Source organism: Aethalodelphis obliquidens, unplaced genomic scaffold (assembly GCF_003676395.1).
Source record: "Aethalodelphis obliquidens isolate GAN/ISIS:26980383/991018 unplaced genomic scaffold, ASM367639v1 scaffold33, whole genome shotgun sequence".
Lineage (NCBI taxonomy): Eukaryota > Metazoa > Chordata > Mammalia > Artiodactyla > Delphinidae > Aethalodelphis > Aethalodelphis obliquidens.
In genome coordinates this window covers 9204781-9226859 of record NW_020837977.1, presented here as the reverse complement: position 1 = coordinate 9226859, position 22079 = coordinate 9204781, and the positions used below count along the sequence as shown (strand labels likewise).

The 22079-nt window shown below is 35.5% G+C and overlaps 2 protein-coding genes across 7 annotated transcripts in view; both read left to right on the top strand.

Annotated features, from left to right (window-relative positions):
- Positions 1–22079, top strand: part of CSPP1 (centrosome and spindle pole associated protein 1) — a 197028-nt gene that overhangs the window by 129011 nt on the left and 45938 nt on the right. For all 6 annotated transcript variants that reach the window (XM_027127955.1, XM_027127956.1, XM_027127959.1 and 3 more), the window contains 4 exons: positions 1656–1777; positions 2136–2214; positions 18330–18459; positions 21033–21180. In XM_027127955.1, the coding sequence (XP_026983756.1) occupies positions 1656–1777; positions 2136–2214; positions 18330–18459; positions 21033–21180 (479 nt within the window). The remainder of the gene's footprint in view (positions 1–1655; positions 1778–2135; positions 2215–18329; positions 18460–21032; positions 21181–22079) is intronic.
- Positions 16022–17282, top strand: LOC113631479 (non-histone chromosomal protein HMG-14). Its single transcript, XM_027127966.1, has one exon. It carries the CDS (start codon positions 16173–16175, stop codon positions 16476–16478), a length of 306 nt encoding a protein of 101 aa, XP_026983767.1. The 5' UTR covers positions 16022–16172; the 3' UTR covers positions 16479–17282.

Sequence of the window (22079 nt, the reverse complement as noted above, 5' to 3'; positions counted from 1 at the left end):
CTTTTTTTTTTTTTTTTTTTTGCGGTACACGGGCCTCTCACTGTTGTGGCCTCTCCCATTGCGGAGCACAGGCTCCGGACGCGCAGGCTCAGCGGCCATGGCTCACGGACCCAGCCGCTCAGCGGCATGTGGGATCTTCCCGGACCGGGGCACGAACCCGTGTCCCCTGCATCGGCAGGCAGACTCTCAACCATTGCGCCACCAGGGAAGCCCTGCTTTTCCTTTTTAACATTATTTTCTGGGCTATACGTTCCTTTAGGACTTGGTATTATCTTTTATTTACTGCTAACGAATTGTAGGACCATGTTTACTGTATTTATCAGGTGTTTTGTTTGTTTCATCTAATGGCTTCCTGACTCAAAGGACTAGGCGGGATTGGAATTACAAAGGATGGTATGATGATTTTAGCATTGATTTAGGGATTAAAATGGTTGGCTTCACTGCCTGGAATTTGGGCAGACCACACTTGTATTGAACTTCAGTTTTCTCATTTGTAAAAGGTAGAATAGTAACAGATATTTATATATGTGTGTGTGTGTGTGTATATATATATATATATATATATATATGTTTTTTAATCTACAGTTATAGGGTTGCTGTGAGGATTAAATTTTATATCAATCTCTATAAAAATTTAAGATTTAATGATATTGACAGTTCCCTTTTATAGTAATTTTTCAACTGCTTTGTTTATCTATGGAGTGAGGGTAGTAAGGTTAGACACGTTGAATGATTAGTAAATATGAAAAATATTCATGACTGAAGAGAACGTTAATGCCTTCTCAGCTCTTCACAATTATTTTGAAGTATACAAGGGAGAACCTAATATAAACACTCAAAAGTGAAAACATTTTCTAGGATGCCTCCTTTTTCTTTCTGTTCATCTAAGGGAATTTGCCTTTTACATTTTAACTAATGGAAAATATTGCCTTGGTGGAAATACAGAGATACTTCCTAAACATTAATGAAGTGCTGATGTAGAGGTTTTTAGAAGTTTTAACTTTATGAAATGCTGAAAATGAACTCAGAAATTTACTGTTGATATTTAAATAGTTTCTTTTTCACATTATAGTTTAATTCCTTTGAAAGAGCAAAACATTTTTAGGGTTAAAAAACTACATCTTTCTCCCAGTCAAATGGAACCATTTATAATCTCATTTTGTACCTCTTTGCCTTTTCTTGATGTTGTTTTTTTCTTCTCTGTGACTAACTCACTCTAGTAGTGTGGCTGAAGCATTGCCTTTCCTAGAAAGCCTTCCTTATACTTTCCTCCTCTTCCCTATGTGATTTAAATGTTCCTGCTCGATGTTCTTGTAGCATCCTGTGTCTACTTGTATTGTTTCATTTACTGTACTTTGCTGTAATGGCTGTATTGTTTTATTCCTGAGGGACAGAGACCATGTTTGGTCAATACTGGCAGATAGTGACGAATTAGATGTTAATTGATTGAATAAGTGTTGTACCTTAAATTATGAAATTTTATGTTTTTTGCTTTTTGAGTTATAATTTTTGATAAGAGATTGAAGCAAGATGGTGGCTTTTCCTAAAGCAGCAATTAGATTTTCAGTAAGATTTTTGTAAGAAAATAACATCTTGATTTTTAAAAAATTTGCAGTGGAATATGAGAAGAATTTCCCAATTGTCTTTTGATACAGCATTGCACCTCTGCCTCCACCTCCCCTGCTACCACATTTGGCTACCAACTATCGAACTCCTTACGATGATGCGTACTATTTTTATGGGGCCAGGAATACGTTGGATCCTAGTCTTGCTTACTGTGAGTTATCTGTGGGGTAAACATTATTTTCCAGTGATTCAATCAGGAAAATTGGTTTTTGTGCAAGCAAAAATATATAAATGAGAAAAAGCACAGCTTTACTTAATTCCAATATTATATATATATTGATTTAATAAATACTGTATTTTAAAACTCAGTTATAATTCATAGTTATTTCCTTTTTATCTAGATTTAAGAAATATTTTATGTTTTCTGGCCTTATTCTCTGCTAACTCCTAACTCAGAAGGAAATTGGATTTTTTTCCTTAGGAAACATTTTCAGTATGTGACTTTTCCTTTAGAGATAAAGTGTTATTAAGTGGGTACTCTGAAACAAATATGTTGGTTTTCTTTTAAGATGGTTCAGGAATGATGGGAGTACAGCCTGCAGCTTATGTTACAGCTCCTGTCACCCACCAGCCAGCACAGCCTATTGTGTAAGTAGTTAAAATAATAATTTGTTTCAAGATTAATTTGTCTTCCATAGAACTTGTATTATTCAATGTGTTCTTTTATTCTTCAGAACAGATATAACTTATTTTAATTTCCAGTTATTACGTAACCAGTATGTTCAAAGTATTGCTTTTAAGTCAGTGTTTCATAGAAAGCACATTTAAAAAATTAAGAATAACCTCACTTTCTTTCATTAGCAAAGTCATGTATGTATAGTTATAGTTTTACATTTAAGTTCATGATCCATTTTGAATTATCTTTTGTATAAGGTGTTAGATTTCGATTGAAGGTCTTTTTTTTTTCTTCTGCTTTATGAGTGTCCAATGGCTCCCAGCACCATTTGTTGACACGATTATTTTTCCTGGGAATTGCTTTTGCACCTTTGTCAAAAATGGGCATATTCGTGTGGGTCTCTTTTTGGGATTCTCTATTCTATTCCATTGTTCTATGTGTCTATCCTTATGTTAGTATCACTTGATAATTGTAGCTCTGTGGAAGTTTGGAAATCGAGAAGTATGAGTTCTTCAAATTTGTTTTTCTTTTCCAAGATTGTTTTGGTTATACTAGGTCCTTTGTATTTCAATGTGAATTTTAGGATCAGCTGCTCAGTTTCTGCCAAAAGGCAGTTGAGATGTTGATGGAGATTATATAGAATCTGTAGATCGGTTTAATATTACCATCTTAAGTTTTTTTCAATTTTTTGTAATGGTAACATACACATAACATAAAATTTATCATTTTTAAGCATTTTTAGTGTATAGTTCAGTGATGTTAAGTACATTCATATTGTTGTGTAACCATCACCACCATCAATTTCCAGAACTCTTTTCATCTTGCAAAACTGAAACTCTGTACCTATTCACTATTCCCTCTCCCCTATGCCCCTGGCACCCATATTCTACTCTTTGTTTCTATGATTTCGACTACTTTAGGTACCTCATAAAAGTGAAATCATACAATATTTATCTTTTGTGTCTGGCTTTTTAATTTTATTTATTTATTTTTTTTGTGGTACGCGGGCCTCTCACTGTTGTGGCCTCTCCCGTTGCGGAGCACAGGCTCCGGACGCGCAGGCTCAGCGGCCATGGCTCACGGGCCTAGCCGCTCCGCGGCATGTGGGATCTTCCCGGACCGGGGCACGAACCCATGTCCCTTGCATCGGCAGGCGGACTCTCAACCACTGCGCAACCAGGGAAGCCCTGGCTTTTTTAACTTACCATAATGTTCTTGAGGTTCATCCATGTTGTGACCTAAGTCAAAATTTCCTTCCTTCCTTTTTTTTTTTTCCCACACAGCTTGCAGGATCTTACTTCCCAGAATTTCCTTTATAAGGCTGAATAATATTTGATTGTATGTATATACCATATTTTCATTATCCATTCATCCACCTATGAATACTTGGGCTATTTCCACATTTTAGGTATTGTGAATGGGCAACTGTGAATGTGGGTATACAACTTATCTCTTTGAGACTCTGCTTTCAGTTCTTTTAAGTATATACTCAGAAGTGGAATTGCTGGATCATATGGTAATTCTATTTTTAATTTTTTGAAGAACCACTGTACTGTTTTCCACAGCAGCTGTACCATTTTATATTCCTACCAACTGTGCACAAGGGTTCCAGCTTCTCCACATTCTCACCAACACTTATTAGTTTCTGTTTTTTTGCTAGTAGCCATCCTAAGGCAGGTTAGGTGGATCTCATTGTGGTCTTGTTTGCATTTCTCTATGATTACTGATGTTGAGCGTCTTTTCATCTGCTTTTTGGCCATTTGTCTGTCTTTGGAGAATGTCTTTTCAAATCCTTCTCTCATTTTTGAATTGGTTACTTTATTTTTTTGTTGTTATGTTTTAAGAGTTCTCTATATACTCTGGATATTAATCCCTTATCAGATATATGATTTGCAAATATTTTCCGCCATTCTGTGTATTATCTTTTTACGCCATTGACACTATCTAGCAGTACTATAGATGCACACACATTTTTAATTTTCATGAAGTCCAGTTTGTCTATTTTTTCTTTTGTTGCCTTGCCTGTGTTTAGTGTCATATCTAAGAAATCATTGCCAAATCCAACGTTGTGAAGCTTTTGCCCTGTGTTTTCTTCTAAGAGTTTTATAGTTATGAGGTTTTACATTGAGGATTGTGATTTTGAGTTACCTTTTGTGTACAGTGTTAAATAAGGGTGCAACTTCATCCTTTGCATGTGGATATCATTTTCCCAGCACCATTTGTTGAAACGACTGTTCTTTCCCCATTGTATGGTCTTGGCATCCTTGTCAAAAATCATTTGACTTTATATGTGTGAATTTATTTCTGGGTTTTCTGTTCTGTGCAGTTGGTCTATGTGTCTGTCTATATGCCAGTGCCATGCTGTTTTGATTACTGTAGCTCTGTAGTAAGTTTTGAAATCAAGAAGTGGGGGTCCTCTAGCTTGTTCTTTTTCAAAATTGTTTTAGCTATTTGAGGTCTCTTGAGATTCCATATAAATTTGGGGAACCGTTTTTCTATTTCTGCAAAAAAGGTCACTGGGATTTTTTTTTTTTTTTTTTGCGGTATGCGGGCCTCTCACTGTTGTGGCCTCTCCCACTGTGGAGCACAGGCTCCGGACGTGCAGGCTCAGCGGCCATGGCTCACGGGCCCAGCTGCTCTGCAGCATGTGGAATCCTCCTGGACCAGGGCACGAATCCGCATCCCCTGCATTGGCAGGTGGACTCTCAACCACTGCGCCACCAGGGAAGCCCGGTCACTGGGATTTTAATAGGGCTTGCATTGAATCTCTTGATCACTTTGGGTAGTTTTGACATTTTAACAGTATTAAGTTTTCCAATCCGTGAACAGGGGATGTGTTTCCATTTGTTTATGTCTTTAATTTCTTTCAGCAATGTTTTGTAATTTCCACTGTACCAGTCATTCACCACTTTGGTTAAGTTAAATCCTGTGTAGTCTGGGTTTTTTTGACGCTATTGTAAATAGAACTGTTTTTGTAATTTCCTTTTCAGATTGTTTATTGTTTGTGTATAGACATTCAACTGATTTTTTTGTGTTGACTTTGTATTCTGGTACTTTGCTGAATTCATTTTACTAACAGTTTTGTGTGTGTGTGTATGTGTGTGTGTGTAGTTGTTAGGGTTTTCTGCATATAATATCATATCATCTGCAAACAGATAATTTTACCTCTTCCTTTCCAATTCGGCTGCTTTTTTTAAATATAAATTTATTTATTTATTTTTGGCTGTATTGGGTCTTCGTTGCTGCACGCAGGTTTTCTCTAGTTGCGGTGAGGGGGGTCTACTCTTCATTGAGGTATGCGGGCTTCTCATTGCGGTTGCTTCTCTTGTTGTGGAGCACAGGCTCTAGGCACGCGGGCTTCAGTAGTTGTGGCTCTTGGGCTCTAGAGCGCAGCCTTAGTAGTTGTGGTGCACGGGCTTAGCTGCTCCACGGCATGTGGGATCTTCCTGGACCAGGGCTTGAACCAGTGTTCCCTGCATTGGCAGGCGGATTCTTAATCACTGCGCCACTAGGGAAGCCCAATTTGGCTGATTTAAATTTTTTTTTCTTGCCTAATAGTTCCAGTACTATGTTAAATAGAAAGGGTGAAAGCAGGCACCTTTGCCTTGTTCCTGATCTTAGAGGAAACGCTTTTAGTCTTTCACCATTGAGTCTGATGTTCACTTTAGATTTTTCATATGTGGTATTTATTATGTTGAGGTGGTTCCCTTCTAATTCTAGTTTGTTGAGTGTGTTTATCATGAAAGGTTGTTGTTAAATTCTGTTAAATGCTTTTTCTTAATCAATTGAGATGGTCGTGTGTTTTTTCTCCCCGTCATTCTGTTAATATTGTCTATTATACTGATCAATTTTTATATGTTGAACCATCCTTATATCCCAGGAGTAAATCCCATTTGGCCATGGTATTTAATCCTTTTAATATGCTGATATATTTGGCTTGCTAGTATTTTGTTGGGGATTTTTACGTCTGTGGTCATAAGGGATACTGGTCTATAGTTTTCTTTTCTTGTAATGTTTTTGTCTTGTTTTGAAATCAGGGATATGCTGGCCTCCTAGAATGAGTTAGGATGTGTTTCCTCCTCTTCACGTTTTTGGAAAAATTGGAGAAGGACTAGTGTTCTTCTTTAAATGTTAGGTAGAATTCATCATTGAAGGCATTAGGTCCAGGGCTTTACTCTCTCAGGAGATTTTTGAATAGGGATTCAATCTCCTTATTAGTTATAGGTTTATTCAGATTTTCTATTTCTTTGTGATTTAGTCTTACATCTTAACTATATTAAATCGCCAATCCATGACATGGATGTCTTAATTTATTTGGGGTTTTTAAATTTCTTTCAACAGTATTTTGTGGGTTTTAGACTGTTTAACTCTTGTTTAATTTATTCTAAAGTATTTAATACTTTTTGATGGTGTTGTGAATGGTCTTTCCTTAATTTCATTTTTATATTATTCATTGGTTTATAGAAATACAATAGAAATTTGTATATTGATCTTGTATCCTGCAGTTTTGCTGAACTCTTTTTATTATTACTGTTTTTAGTGCATTTCTTTGCATTTTTCTGTATATATGATTTTTAAAAAATAAATCTATTTATTTATTTATTTATTTTTGGCTGTGTTGGGTTTTCATTGCTGCGTGTGGGCTTTCTCTAGTTATGGTGAGCAGGGGCTACTCTTTGTTGCAGTGCATGGCTTTCTCATTGCGGTGGCTTCTCTTCTTGTGGAACATGGGCTCCAGGCTCACAAGCTTCAGTAGTTGTGGGTCGCGGGCTCTAGAGCACAGGCTCAGTAGTTGTGGCACCCGGGCTTAGTTGCTCCGCGGCATGTGGGATCTTCCCAGACCAGGGCTCGAACCTGTGTGCCCTGCACTGGCAGGCGGATTCTTAACCTCTGCGCCACCAGGGAAGTCCTCTGTATATATGATTATGACATCAGTTAATAGAGGTTACTTCTTCCTTTTCAATCTAATTTTTTTAATTTCTTTTTCTTGCTTAATTGCCCTGCCTAGGGCTGCCAGTACAATGTTGAATAGATATTATGAGAGTGGGCATTTTTATCTTATTCTGATCTTAGGTGGAAGGCATTCAGTCTTTAACCATTAAGTATGATGTTAGTTGCAGGTTTTTCATAATTGCTTTTATTAGCTTGAAGTTCCTTTGTATTCTTTGTTGATTATTTTTATCAAGAAGGGGTATTTAGCGTATTCTTTCAACATTTTACTAACTTGGAAGTTGAATTTTGCGAAATGCTTTTTCTGCATCTATTGAGATGATCCTGTGGTTTTTGTTCTTTATTCTGTTAATGTGGTGTAGTATATTTATTGGTTTCAGATATATTAAATCAACCTTGCATTCCTGTGATAAATCTCACATGGTCATGGAGTATAATCCTTTACATATCTTGCTAGATTTTTCAGTTTACTAATTATTTGTTGAGGATCTTTATCTCTATATTCATGAGTGTTACTGGTCTTTGGTTTTTGTTTTCTTTTGATGTCTGTTTGATTTTGGTATCAGGATGATACTAGCCAAATAGAATTAGTTGGATGCATTCTTCCATTTTCTATTACTTTGGAGAGTGTGTGAAGGATTGTTGCTAATTCTTCTTTCAGTGTGGTAGAATTCACCAGGAAGCCAGTTGATACTCATCTTTTCTTTATGGGTAATTTTTTGATTACTAATTTAATCTCTTTCCTTGTCATTGGTTAATTCATATTTAAAATATTGTTCTTGCATCAGTTCTGGTAGTTTGTGTCTTTCTAGAATTTGCCCATTTCATCAAGATAATCTAATGTGTTGGCATACAGTTCTTCATAGTATTCCCTTACAATCTTTTTCATTTTAATAAAGTCAGTAGTGGTGTTTCTTTTATTTTTTTATTTCAGTAATTTTAATCTTCTTATTTTCATTCTGGCTAAACATTTATCAATCTTGTTGATCTTGTCAAAGGATCAGCTATTGGTTTAGTTGATTTTCTCTGTTGTGCTTCTGGTCTCCATTTATTTCTCCTCTAATCTTTTTTTTTTTTTTGCGGTATGTGGGCCTCTCACTGTTGTGGCCTCTCCCGTTGCGGAGCACAGGCTCCAGACGCGCAGGCTCAGCGGCCATGACTCACGGGCCTAGCCGCTCCGTGGCATGTGGGATCTTCCCGGACTGGGGCACGAACCCGTGTCCCCTGCATTGGCAGGCGGACTCTCAACCACTGTGCCACCAGAGAAGCCCTCTCCTCTAATCTTTTTATTTCCTTCTTTCTCTTTACTTTGGGTTCAGTTTGCTCTTATATTTTCTAGTTTTTGAAGGTGGAAGTTTAGGTTATTTAAATATAGTGTCTTCTTTTTAAATATATACACACTACAACTATAAATTTTCTTTTTATTACTGTTTTAGCTTCATTCCTTAAATTTTATACATTGTGTTTTCATTTTTATTCGTCTCAAAGTATTTTTCAGTTTCTCATTTGATTTGTTCATTGATCCATTGGTTAGTTTGGAGTATGTTGTTTAATTTCCACACAATTGTGAATTTCCCAAATTTCCTTTTGTTACTCATTTTTAATATTATTCCATTGCGGTTAGAGAACATATTTTGTATTATTTCAATCCTTTTAAATTTATTGAGGCTTATTTCATGACCTAACCTGTGGTCTGTGCTAGAGAATATTTCATATGCGCTTGAGAAGAATGTGTGTTATACTGTTTGGGGGCAGGTAGTTTTATCAATGTGACTTAGATCTAGCTGGTTTATAGTGTTTTTTACTTTCTGTTTCCTTATTGAGCTTTTGTGCAGTTTTTCTATTATTAGAAGTAGTGTATTGAAGTCTTCAGTTATTATTTTTGATTTATTTATTTCTGTCTTCAGTTCTGTTTTTGTTTCCTGTGTTTTGAGTCTGTAGTTATGTACATATATGGTTATAATTGTTATATCTTACTGATCAGTTGACCCCTTTATTGGTATAAAAGATCCTTTCTTTGTCTCTAGTAACAATTTTTGACTTAAAATATATTTTGTCTGTTAACAGTACTGCTACTCTTGTTCTTTTTAGTTGCTGTTTGCATGATATATAATTTTCTGTGTTTTAACCTCAGTGTAGTCTTTGAATCTAAAGTGTGTAGACAGCATACATTTGCGTCCTACCTCCTACCCCCTTCAATTCTGCTAGCTTTTGCTTGTATTTACATTTAATGTAATTCCTGTTAAGGTAGGATCTCTGTCAGCCATTTTGCTGTATATGTATCTTTTAAAAGTATATTTTATGTCTTTTTTGTTTCTCTGGTTCTCCATTAATTCCTTTTCTTTGATGTTAAATATAGCATTCCATTTTAATTCTCTTGCTTCTTTTAGTGTAATTTTTGTATTATTTTCTTTGTGGTTTCCTTGCAGATTGAAATTAATATTTTAATTTAAAAGAACTGAGTTCAGATTAATACCAATTTAATTTCAGTAGTATACAAAAATTTTTCTTTAATATAATGCCATTCCTTTCCTTTTTTTTTTTTTAAATTGGCTCATTCTACTCCATTCCAAGACTTATCTTTTTTTTTCACATCTTTATTGGAGTATAATTGCTTTACAATGGTGTGTTAGTTTCTGCTTTATAACGAAGTGAATCAGCTATACATATACATATATCCCCATATCCCCTCCCTCTTGCATCTCCCTCCCACCCTCCCTACCTTTCCTTCTTCTTGATGCCATTGTTGTCAGATAAAGTGTATCTTTATACACTTAAGCTCCTCAACACAATTTTATAACCCTTCCTTCCTTTATGTAGTTGTCTTTTAAATCAGATAGAGAAGAATACAGTTACAAATAAAAACATATTTGTAATATCTTTTTAAAAAATCTATTTTAAAAAGTTTATTATTTATTTTTGGCTGCATTGGGTCTTTGTTGCTGTGTGTGGGCTTTCTGTAGTTGCGGCGAGCGAGGGCTACTCTTCATTGTGGCGCATGAGCATCTCATTGCAGTGGCTTCTCTTGTTGCGGAACATGGGCTCTAAGCACGCAGGCTTCAGTAGTTGTGGCACACGGGCTCAGTAGTTGTGGCTCGTGGGCTCTAGAGCACGGGCTCAGTAGTTGTGGCACAAGGGCTTAGTTGCTCTGTGGCATGTGGGATCTTCCTGGACCAGGGCTCGAACCCATGTCCCCTGCATTGGCAGGCAGATTCTTAACCACTGCACCACCAGGGAAGTCCCATATTTGTATTATCTTTCATCTTTACCTATGTGGTTACTGTTACTTGTGTTCTTTATTTCTTTGTGTTTACTCCAGTTACTGTTGAGTGTTCTTTATTTCAACCTGAAGTGCTCCATTCAGTATTTCGTATAAGACAGGTCTGTTAGTGATGACTTCTCTGATTTTTATTTAATAATGTTCTAATTTCACTTTTATTTTTGAGGCATAGTTTTCCTGGATATAAAATTCTTGGTTGACTTTTTTTTTTTCTATTAGCACTTTGAATATGTCATCTCATTGCCTGCTGGCCTTCATGGTTTCTGATGAGCTGTTAATCTTATTGAAGATCCCTTGTATGTGTTGAGTTATTTTCTTGCTGCTTTTGAGATTCTTTCTTTGTCTTTGGGTACGTTGACTATGATGTGTATAGATGTGGCTCTCTGAGTCTTTTTGCTTTCAGTTTGATGAGCTACATTTGCATAATTTCTAAGAAGTACGAGCCCTGGATCACCAGGGAAAAAGGAGAAAAGGAAGCTTGAGAGGAGCCTTCAGTTGTTAGGGAATCATTGCTCCTACTTTGCCCAACACTTAGAACCGCTTACCTTTGACACAATTCCCATCCCATGCCTCCATAAACAGGGCAAGGTTTTAGGGATTTTATTAGTCGTATACCATCAATACCATCAATAAAATCTATGATTCAGTGAACAAAAGTGTGTATAAGTTTATGTATTTTTTCCATTTCTTTATTTTTAGTTTTGAATGGTGGTTATCTTTGCTCTTTGTTTTATGTGCTTTCTTTGTGTACTCTTTCAGAAATATATTTCTTGAAATGTGGAAGCAATATCACTCTTTAAGCAAAAATGATTGGAAAATTGATGAGAGACAGAATTATAGGAGGATGATACAAATTTGTTTAACGGAGGAGGGTAAAAAGTACAGAGATTATTAATGAAGCTACCAGTGTCTGAGTAACAAAAAGGGAAATTCCCAAAGCAGTTGGTAAAATAGAAAGTGAAGATTAGGGACTTTCAATACTTTTCCATGGAAAATGTGACGTTCATATTCAGAAATGACAAAATATACAAGGATATAAACCATAAGTGGGAATAGGCTTGCAAAAAAAGAATGACAGAGACCTCAGATTAGGAATTGTTAGGCAAAATATAAAATGGTCATATTGATCATGTTTATATCAGGGCATAAGAAACTATGAAGAATGACCAACAGGTTTGAAATAGAATTAACTAGATATTTTAGTAGAAATTTTAAATAATTGAGAGTAGTAGGTCAATGGATGGGCCTTAATAGCAGATTTGACATACCCAAAATGAGAATTAATAAGTTGGAGCAATGGTTTTCAAATGTGGTTCTCAGAGTAGCAGCATTATGGGAACATGTTGGAAATGCAAACTCTCAGGCCCCATCCTACCTATGAATCAGAAACTCTATTCTGGGGCCCAACAACTTGTGTTCAGTAAGCTTTCCTGGTGATTCTGATGTACACTAAAGTTTGAGAACCTCTGAACTAGTAGATCTGAAGAAATTCAGCCAGAACAGGGAGAAAAAGACATGGCAAATATGAAAGAGGGAGTAAAAATTATGGCACTGTAAAGGTTTAAGTGTAACTAATTGGAATTCTAGAAAAAGAGAGAGAATGAGATAGAAGAAGTATTTGAAGAGATGATATCTTAAAATTATCTACAATTGATAAAAGGTCCTAATCTATAGATTCTAGAAGCCTAATACCTCTCAAACAGGAGAAATAAAAGAATTCCATACCAAGACAATCATAGTAAAACTTTAGAACATAAATGAAATACAGAGGAACTTAAAATCAGCCAGAAAGAGAAGACATTACTTTCAAATGAACTCTAGGAAGGAATTCAGAAGATAACTATAGATACCGTCAATTTGTTGAGATGATTTTGTACTCAGCAAAGTTATCTTTCATGAATGAGATTGAAATAAAAATATTTTAAGAGAAACAGCTGAATTTGCCACTAGCAGACCCTTAGTAAGTACAATTCTAAATGCAGAAGGAAGGTCACATAGGGGAGGTCTGAGTTACTCTTTCATTTACATGAAAGAGTAGAAAGAAAAAAATGTGGTAAATATGTAGATGGAATTAAATAAATATTATGTATGGTAAAATTATAATGGGTTTAAAAGTAAGTAAAATTAAGAGTAATTAATAGGAATAGCATGTAATTTGGATGGGGTTAGATGGAGTTAATGTGTTTAAAAATCTTTATCATTTGTGAGCATTGTAAAGATTTCGATTAGCTTTAGTCTTTGATAAGTTATGTATGGGTGTTATATTTCTAGGATAACCACTAAAAATATATGGACAAAAGATGCAACTTACTAATGTGCTAGAGGAAAAAAAAATCCAAAAGGAGGCAAAAAAAGAGAGAACAAAAAGAAACATTGAAAGGTTTAAGGAGCCTATTTAATCTGATTGTAAGTCCAAATTAAATGGCAAAATTAAATTTGATGTTAGTAAATGGTAAAGTATATAAGTCAGAGAGAAAGCTTGTCATACTAGTTGCAGAAGCAAAATCCAGGTACATGTTACTTATAAGATATACTTGAGCAAGTGGTAGAGAAAAGTTGAAAGTAAAAGGGTACAGATATACTAGGAGAATATGAATTATACTAAAATTTGTTTAGCTATAGTAACATTAGACGAAATGGATTTTTCAGTCATAAAGGTTTGTTTGGGACAAAGAGGATCCATTTATAAAGAATAGAGGTTCATTTTAGCAGGATAATATAACAAAAATTTTTATGTACCTGAAAACATCATCTCAAAATTCATAAAGCAAAAATTTAAAGAACTGCAGGTAAAAGTTGACAAATATAGTATCCTAATGTGAGACTTTATTACTTCTTTATATAAGTGTTAGATAAAGCAGAAAATAATAAAGTTAGAGAATAATTTACTTAACATAATTAACAAGCTTATTTTAGTGGAAATGTATAGAAATTCACCTCAAACTTGAGAATATCTATTTTTACTAATCTCACAAGAATATTTATAAAACTTACCACATCCTAGTCCTTAAAGGAAGTCTCAGTAAATTTTGGTAGACTTATATCCTATGGACCATTTAAAGTAGAAATCAATTTTTAAAATAACAAACCCTCGATATATTGGAAATTAGAAAACAGGGAACAAATTAGGAAATATGTAAAAATGATGAAAATTAAAATAATTATCAGGCATCTAAAAAGTGAGAAAAAGAATAGCAAAGTAAACCCAAAGAAGCAAGGAAAGAAATAATAAAGAAGAGAAATAAATGAAATAGAAATATATAATACTGAGGATCAACAGAATCTAAAGTTCTTTGAAAAGACTATTAAAATAGATAATTCTCTACTGATGTTGGTCAAGGAAAAAAAGAAAAAACCAAAAGTGAAAGTATAAATAAGAAATATTAGGAATGAAAAAAATTGTCAGTTTAGTTGTAGTTAACCTTAAAAAGACAATAAAAATATATTATGAACAAGTTTATGACAGTGACTTTAGAAATTTAAGTGAAGAAAAATTCCTATTAAAATTTAACTTAATAAAATTGATGAGAAGTAATAAAAAAACATTGATAATATCAAAACTGTTTTAAAATTTGGGGATCACAAGTTTCAAATCATCCCACAAAATAAACTCTGCATCTAGATGGACTGGTTAATTACACCAGACATTCAAGGAAAAAAATTAATCTTACACAAACTAATACAGAGTATCAAATTCACACTGCTACTGAGACTATGATACTCTTGATACTCAAACCTGACAAGGCCAATATGAGAATAGGAAGTTATAGGCTAGTTTCACTCACAGAAGAATCCTAAAATTGAACCTCATAAAGTAGAAAAGGATATTTCATCCCAAATTGCAATTATTCTGGAAAGTAGAATGAATAAACTTAGTATTTCATATCAACTAAGAGTGTAGGCTCTGCAGGCAGAGTGCCTTGGTTTGAATCCAGGTTTTACTAATCAGCTTAAGGCAAGTTTCTTAAGTTTTATTTCTTGTTTGTTAATTGGGATAATAGTGGTATCAACTCATAGGGTTATTCTGAGGATTGAATGAATTAAAATATGTAAAGCATCTAGAACAATGTCTGATATATACTAAATGCTAATTGGTGTTAGATATTGACATTATGGTAAAATCAATTACTGTAATACATCATATTAAGAGAACAAAGAAAAAAGCTATATGGTTATCTCAATAGATACAAAGAAAGCATTAATAAAATTCAATATGTCAGTATATTAGAGGGAGAGCTGCTTACACTGAGAAAGTATAAACATGAAAAACCTACATCATGTATTTTACTTAATGGTGAAATGTTTAAAATACTCTTTGAGATTGATAATAATGACTAGTGTAATTATTGTCATTACTTTTAGGGCTCAATAATTGTAGCAAGGTCAAAAATAAGAAAGAAAGGAAGGAAGATAGGTACAAGGATTAGAAAATAAGAGAGAAAACTGATATTATTTGCAAAAGAATGTACAGATAAAATATAGAATTAATAGTGTTAGCAGAATTGATGAACACAAAATTAGTATATAAAAAGCAGTTGCAGGAAATGGTAATTTCTTAAAATGTTAAATGTCTACTTACCATACAACACTGCAGTTCCACTCCTAGGCATATACTAGAATGTCCTCTAACACCATATACAAAAATAAACTCACAGTAGATTAAAGACCTAAATGTAAGACCAGAAACCATAAAACTCCTCAAAGAAAACATAGAACACTCTTTGACATAAATTGTAGCAACGTTTTTTTGATCCATTTCCTAAAGCAAAGGAAATAAAAGCAAAAAATAAATAAATGGAACTTAATTAAACTTAAAAGCTTTTGCACAGCAAAGTAAACCATTGACAAAAGGAAAAGACAGGCTACTGAATGGGAGAAAATATTTGCAAATGATATGACCGATAAAGAGTTAATATCCAAAATATATAAACAGCTCATACAACTCAACATCAAAAAAACAAACAACCCGATTAAAAAATGGGCAGAAGACCTGAATAGACATTTCTCCAAAGAGGACGTGCACAGGGCCAACAGGCAAATGAAAAGAGGCTTAACATCGCTAAGCATCAGAGAAATGCAAATTAAAGCCACAATGAGATATCACCTCACTCCTGTCAGGATAGTCATCAAAAAGAACACAACTAGCAAATGTTGGTGAGGATGTGGAGAAAAGGGAACCCTGGTACATTGTTGGTAGGAATGTAAATTGGTGCAGCCACTGTGGAAAGCAATATGGAAGTTCTCAAAAAGCTAAAAATAGAACTACTGTATTACTCCCCACTCCTGGGTATATATCTGAGAAAAACAAAAACACTAATTCGAAAAGATACATGCACCCCATTGTTCATAGCAGCATTACTTATAGTTGCCAAGATATGGAAGCAACCTAAATGTCCATCAACAGATGAGTGGATAAAGAAGGTGAGATTTATATACACAATGGAATACTACTCAGCCGTAAAAGAAAGAACAGAATTCTGCCATTTGCAGCAATATGGATGAACTTGGAGGGCATTATGCTAAGTGAAATAAGTCAGAGAGCCCAATCCGGTTCCATCCGGTTCTCCCACCGCCCCCGCCGCGGGTCCCAGCAGCTCGGGTGGCGGGAGAAGCGGCAGCGGCCAGGCAGCCCAGGTTCGCGAAGGCTCTCGGCGCGCCGCGGCCCGCAGGCACCCGGCACGCGCCCGCCCTGCCGCGACGATGCCCAAGAGGAAGGTCAGCTCCGCCGAGGGGGCGGCGAAGGAGGAGCCCAAGAGGAGATCGGCGAGGTTGTCAGCTAAACCGGTTCCTGCAAAAGTGGAAACGAAGCCAAAAAAGGCGGCAGGAAAGGATAAATCTTCCGACAAAAAAGTGCAAACAAAAGGGAAAAGGGGAGCAAAGGGAAAGCAGGCTGAAGTGGCTAACCAAGAGACTAAAGAAGACTTACCTGCAGAAAATGGAGAAACTAAAAATGAGGAGAGCCCAGCTTCTGATGAAGCAGGAGAGAAAGAAGCCAAGTCTGATTAATATCACACACCTGGTCCTATCAGTGGTCCCTGTTTCCCTTCTTGTACAATCCAGAGGAATATTTTTATCAACTATTTTGTAAATGCAAGTTTTTTAGTAGCTCTAGAAACATTTTTAAAAAGGAAGGAATCCCACCTCATCCCATTTTTTAAGTGTAAATGCTTTTTTTTAAGAGGTGAAATCATTTGCTGGTTGTTTATTTTTTGGTACAACCAGAAAATAGTGGGATATTGAATATGGGAGGCTTTGATTGTCTTGGGTGTCAGCTTAACATTCCACAGATGGAGGGTAGCTTTTATATCCTATAATACAAAGCATACTACATGGCAGTTTGGAGTCAGTTGCGCATTTAATGTCTTAAACACTTTAAATTACTTCTCTTCCCACGTTGTTTTTGGTAGAATTGTTTCCTAAAGCAAACCACTCACCCCTTGATCTTGGCTCTCCTGGGCAGAGTTTTGTGCACTCTGTAACATCTTTGGTCGTGGTAGTCCAGTTCTTCTAGTAACTGTTAATGTGCTGTGAACGATTGACAATTTGAGTATGTAGTGTATGTGATATTAAATTGTGAATTAGTGGGACTTACGATGTAACAGCATATCAATATTTGAAGATATTGGTACTTGATATCCTGTGAAGGAAAATTTGCCCCAAATTTTAAGCTGGAAAGTCACTGGAATAACTGTTCAGAAAAGAATCACAACTACATGATTTTTTAGGTTTTTGGTACGTATGTTGAGAATTGTGTACAAATTGAAATGTCTGTGTACTGATCCTCAAAACAACAAATAAAATCTCAATTATGAAAGAAAAAAAAAAAAAAAGAAATAAGTCAGAGAAAGACAAATACTGTATGATATCATTTGTGTGTGGAATCTAAAAAATACAACAAACTAGTGAATATAACAAAAAAGAAGACTCACAGATATAGAGAGCAAACCAGTGGTTACCAATGGGGAGGGACAAACTTTTGGGTGTAAGATAAGCTCAAGGATATATTGTACAACATGGGGAATATAGCCAATATTTTTTAATAACTGTAAATGGAAAGTAACCTTTAAAATTGTATAAAAAATATATTTTAAAAAATCCCCAGAACAATAAAGCACACATTTTATTTCTGCCAGCAAAAAAAAAAAAAAGGTGATGATGTTGTTTTCAGAGATAGGAGCCTTTTGTAGTCTCTTTTTTTATTAGTATAGTTTTATTTTAAAAATAATATTTGAGTTTATCTTTTATAATAAAGATATTTAAATATATTGTTTTCTTCAAAGTGGCTATATTCCTGTATTTTAACATGTATTATAAACAAATAGTACTTTATTCCTTGAGGTTTATATTACTGTAATATGTTAAAAATTCTTTTTTGATTCCTTGTAAGTTTTTTAAAATTTTAAATTTATTTGGGATAGTCAGACTCTTTACTGTATTTATATTGTTTTATTCTTGAAATGGCTAGGAAGTTATTTTCAATACTTTATTTTGGAGCAAATTTATTGAGTAAGTCATTAGTTATGATATTACTAGAGGGACTTCCACTGCATTCAGAAAAGTGCGAAAGTAATACGTATATTGCTTGATGAATTATCACAAACTGTTTTTACTTGTATGTGAAAGTTTTACTTGCATGTAACTGCCACCTAGGTCAAGAAATAGATTCAGTAGATTTGAAAGTTCCATTAATTATGAAAGCAGAGATAGGGGTCATTTACTTAAGGATTTCTCTTTGAACTATAGAGAAATTCTTTCCCTATTTTAAATGTACTTAAATGCCATGCTATTTCAAAGGTGTGTTGCATTTTCTTCTTGTTTTGTTATAAATGAATCTGGATTATTGTGTATTTGATGTAGGAGTACGGTTGGACAGAATGAACTGAAAATTACAAGTGATCGAGCAATAAATTCAGGATTGTTTTTTGAAGGTAAACCAAAGCCTTCAAAACAGTCACTTCAGTCTTACCAAGAAGCTTTGCAGCAGCAGGTATTCATTTTTTTATTCATTCGTTTGTTCATCTAATGTTAAACATCTTATGTGTTAGTACAGTGGTCTGTTAAAACTCAGAGTGTGGCAGAGGAGAACAAATTCCATTCATTTATAATTCAGTGTGATAAGGTTTGATGTTGGTAGACTGGAATGCATGGGATAGGGAGAATAATTGCCTGGGCTGTTAGGAGGGCTTCACATGGTTGATGATATTTGAGTTGCATGTTATACAGTGAATAAATGTGAAATTCCTGGTGTATTCAGTAAATGGAATTGATGTAGGAGAAGGGGCTGGAGTGTTAGATTGTGCTGGATTGTGAAGGATAGCTAATAAGGGTTTTTCAGTTTCATGTTGTTATCAATAGCCAAAGGGAGGACATTTTAAACCAAAGAGTGAAAGAAATAGTTGATATGAGTAGATGTGGCTTTCAGGAAGATATCTGGTTCTGATATGGATGGTTGGGAAAGAGATGTGGCAGAGAAACCTTTTAGTAAACTATTGAGGTAGTCCAGCCAGGAGGTAACAAGGCGCTGAACCAGGTGGGGAAGATGGAGAGGGCATCCAAGAGACAATTCTGGGGTTCCATTGATAGGGCTTAGATTTAGGGAGTGAGGAAAGAACAGAGGGCTTGAAGATGATTCTGAGTGTTGTAATCTGAGAGAATAATGAGGCTGTGAACTCTGATGGTAGGGAAAAAAGAGGTAGAATGCTTAGGGAGGAGGATAATGTTCTGTTGTGGTTTGTAATGTTTGGAGAGAGTTTACTTAAGAGTAACTGTATCAGGGACTTCCCTGGTGGCGCAGTGGTTAAGAATCCACCTGCCAATGCTGGGCACATGGGTTTGAGCCCTGGTCCAGGAAGATCCCACATGCCGTGGAGCATCTAAGCCTGTGCATCACAACTACTGAGCTTGCACTCTACAGCCCGTGAGCCACAACTACTGAGCCCGCGTGCCACAACTCCTGAAGCCTGTGCACCTAGAGCCCGTGCTCTGCAACAAGAGAAGCCACTGCAATGAGAAGCCTGTGTACCGCAAGGAAGAATAGCACCTGCTCATCGCAACTAGAGAAAGCCCTTGCGCAGTAACAAAGACCCAACGCAGCCAAAAATAAATAAATAATAATAAATTAATAGCTTAAAAAAATAAAAGAGTAACTGTTTTAGATGTATGGGTTTTTTGAGGGGAATACTCATATCTCCTCCAGAGAGGACCCTGGAACTCTAGGTATATATTCACCTGAGGTACTTTTCTACAAAGTTTCACTTGGATTTCTTCTAAAGCTCAGCTTTTTTGTTCAGTTTTTTACGTTGGGCAACCTCCTTGGAAGGTGGATTTTTTTAAATTACAGAATTACCAACATTATTTTTTTGTGTGTTATGATTCTACAAACAAAAGACTGCATTTATCTGTTTTCAAATGAGCATATTAAAAACACCACCGACAAAACCAGATTTCCTAACTCTAGAATTTTATTTTATGTATGTGATAACTTCCTTGGCCTTTCTGGAGTAGTTGCTTAAATTTTCCATGCATATGGTTACGATTTTAAAAGTAGCTTTCCAAAATGTAGATCTTTATTCATTGCCTATTTATGCTTTTAGAGACCAACCCTGTGCTTATACTTGATGATGATAAGACTGTATTTGTTTTTTATGCTTTCATAAAGTATACTTAAATAGCCCAACACTCTCCAGAGAACTTTGAACCTTCAACAGCTTTGAATTTGGGGAATGGAGTTTGCCCGGGGTAGAGTAGGTCTGGTGAGGTATAGGAAGTAGTTGGCCCAGATCTCATGAGGTGTGAGGAGTAGTTTGTTGCTGACCAGATCCCGTGAAAGGGTAGATGAAAAAAGGAAGTAGGGAGATTTTGTTGGTCCCCATGAAACTGGTGAGGTTAGGGAGGGAATGAAGCTGGGGGGTGGGAAGATGGAGTTGGTTTAGTCCAAAGTGGCACCAGTGGCTGGAAAGGACTCAAGTGACATGATGTGAGGGAGTAGCAGCTATATATTCCAGCTAGCAAAGTGTTGTTAAATTGTTTTTATTTTATTTTATTTTTTTATAAATTTATTTTATTTTTGGCTGCATTGGGTCTTTGTTGCTGCATGTGGGCTTTCTCTAGTTGCGGCGAGCAGGGGGGCTACTCTTTGTTGTGGTGCCCAGGCTTCTCATTGCGGTGGCTTCTCTTGCTGCGGAGCATGGGCTCTAGGCGCGCGGGCTTCAGTAGTTGTGGCATATGGGCTCAGTAGTTGTGGCTCGTGGGCTCTAGAGCACGGGCTCAGTAGTTGTAGTGCACTGGCTTAGTTGTTCCATGGCATGTGGGATCTTCCTGGACCAGGGCTTGAACCCGTGTGCCCTGCATTGGCAGGCGGATTCTTAACCACTGCGCCATCAGGGAAGCCCCTTAAATTGTTTTTAAATATATTTGTGATGTTAAATTTTATAGTGAAGTATACTGAAAAAAAATCCAGTTTTTTCTCTAATAAGAAAAATAAAATCTGATATTAAAACTAACTTTTTGTATCAGAATACTTGTCAGCACTTATTATAAATGTTTCTTAATGTTGTTAAGATTCGAGAAAGAGAAGAAAGAAGAAAGAAAGAACGAGAAGAAAAAGAAGAATATGAAGCTAAATTAGAAGCTGAAATGAGAAGTTATAACCCCTGGGGGAAAGGTGGAGGTGGTGCTCCTCTGAGAGATGCAAAAGGAAATCTGATAAGTATGTTATTTCCATTGATTTGTTGTTTTTAAGAGAAACTAAGTTTAACTTTTTAAAAGAATGGGGAGTAGAAAAAAGTGGGAATCATAGTCTGTAAGGCAAGGTCTCTTTTTGTACAGCTTAATGCAAGAGGTATTTTGATAGTAAGCATAATAACAGGTTAAAAAGCCTTTTTTCTTCAGATTACTATTCATTTATCTTTATTAAAAATTTTTCACCCTCCAATGATAATAACTCAGTTGCAGAGAAAAGTTCATGTTAGAGGGGGGACCTTGAAGATGGCGGAAGAGTAAGACGCGGAGATCACCTTCCTCCCCACAGATACACCAGAAAAGTTCATGTTAGTTGGCAAGTTTTTACCCAAACTAGTAGTTAGAATTTTTAAAAGTTTTCTAGTAAAAACAATAAAACCCTTATTGCAATTTGTTTTTAAACTAGTAAGACATCTTTAAAATAAGTGATCCGGTGTAGTGGGGGGATGTTATATTTAATTCATATATGCCATGTACTTGCACAATGCAGGACTCCTTTGACAAAGATCTGGCCTCAGAAAGTTTTGGCAGGTTGCAGGATTATATTGATTTATCTTTCAATTATGTACTCTTAAAAATGTTCCATCTAGAAATCACACAACAAGCACTTTGAAAAGACGCTTTATATAACTTGTTATATATATTGGAATGGTCTCTGATTAGCTTTTAGCTTAGAATAAAAGCAGAGAAAGATAATGGGTTTTTTAAAAATTGTTTAATTGTAAATGAGAAATGAATAACTGGAAACCCATTAAAATGGTAAAAATGTAAATTTCACATTCTTTGGGTTTATGCTTTGTTGTAGGGATAGCTGAGTGATGAAATCAGAAGATTTTGAGGGGTACTGAGTTATTAGAGTTCTTAAGT

Excerpts from the sequence above, each read along its gene's own strand:
- LOC113631479 (XM_027127966.1), top strand. The coding sequence starts at position 16,173 with ATGCCCAAGAGGAAGGTCAGCTCCGCCGAGGGGGCGGCGAAGGAGGAG.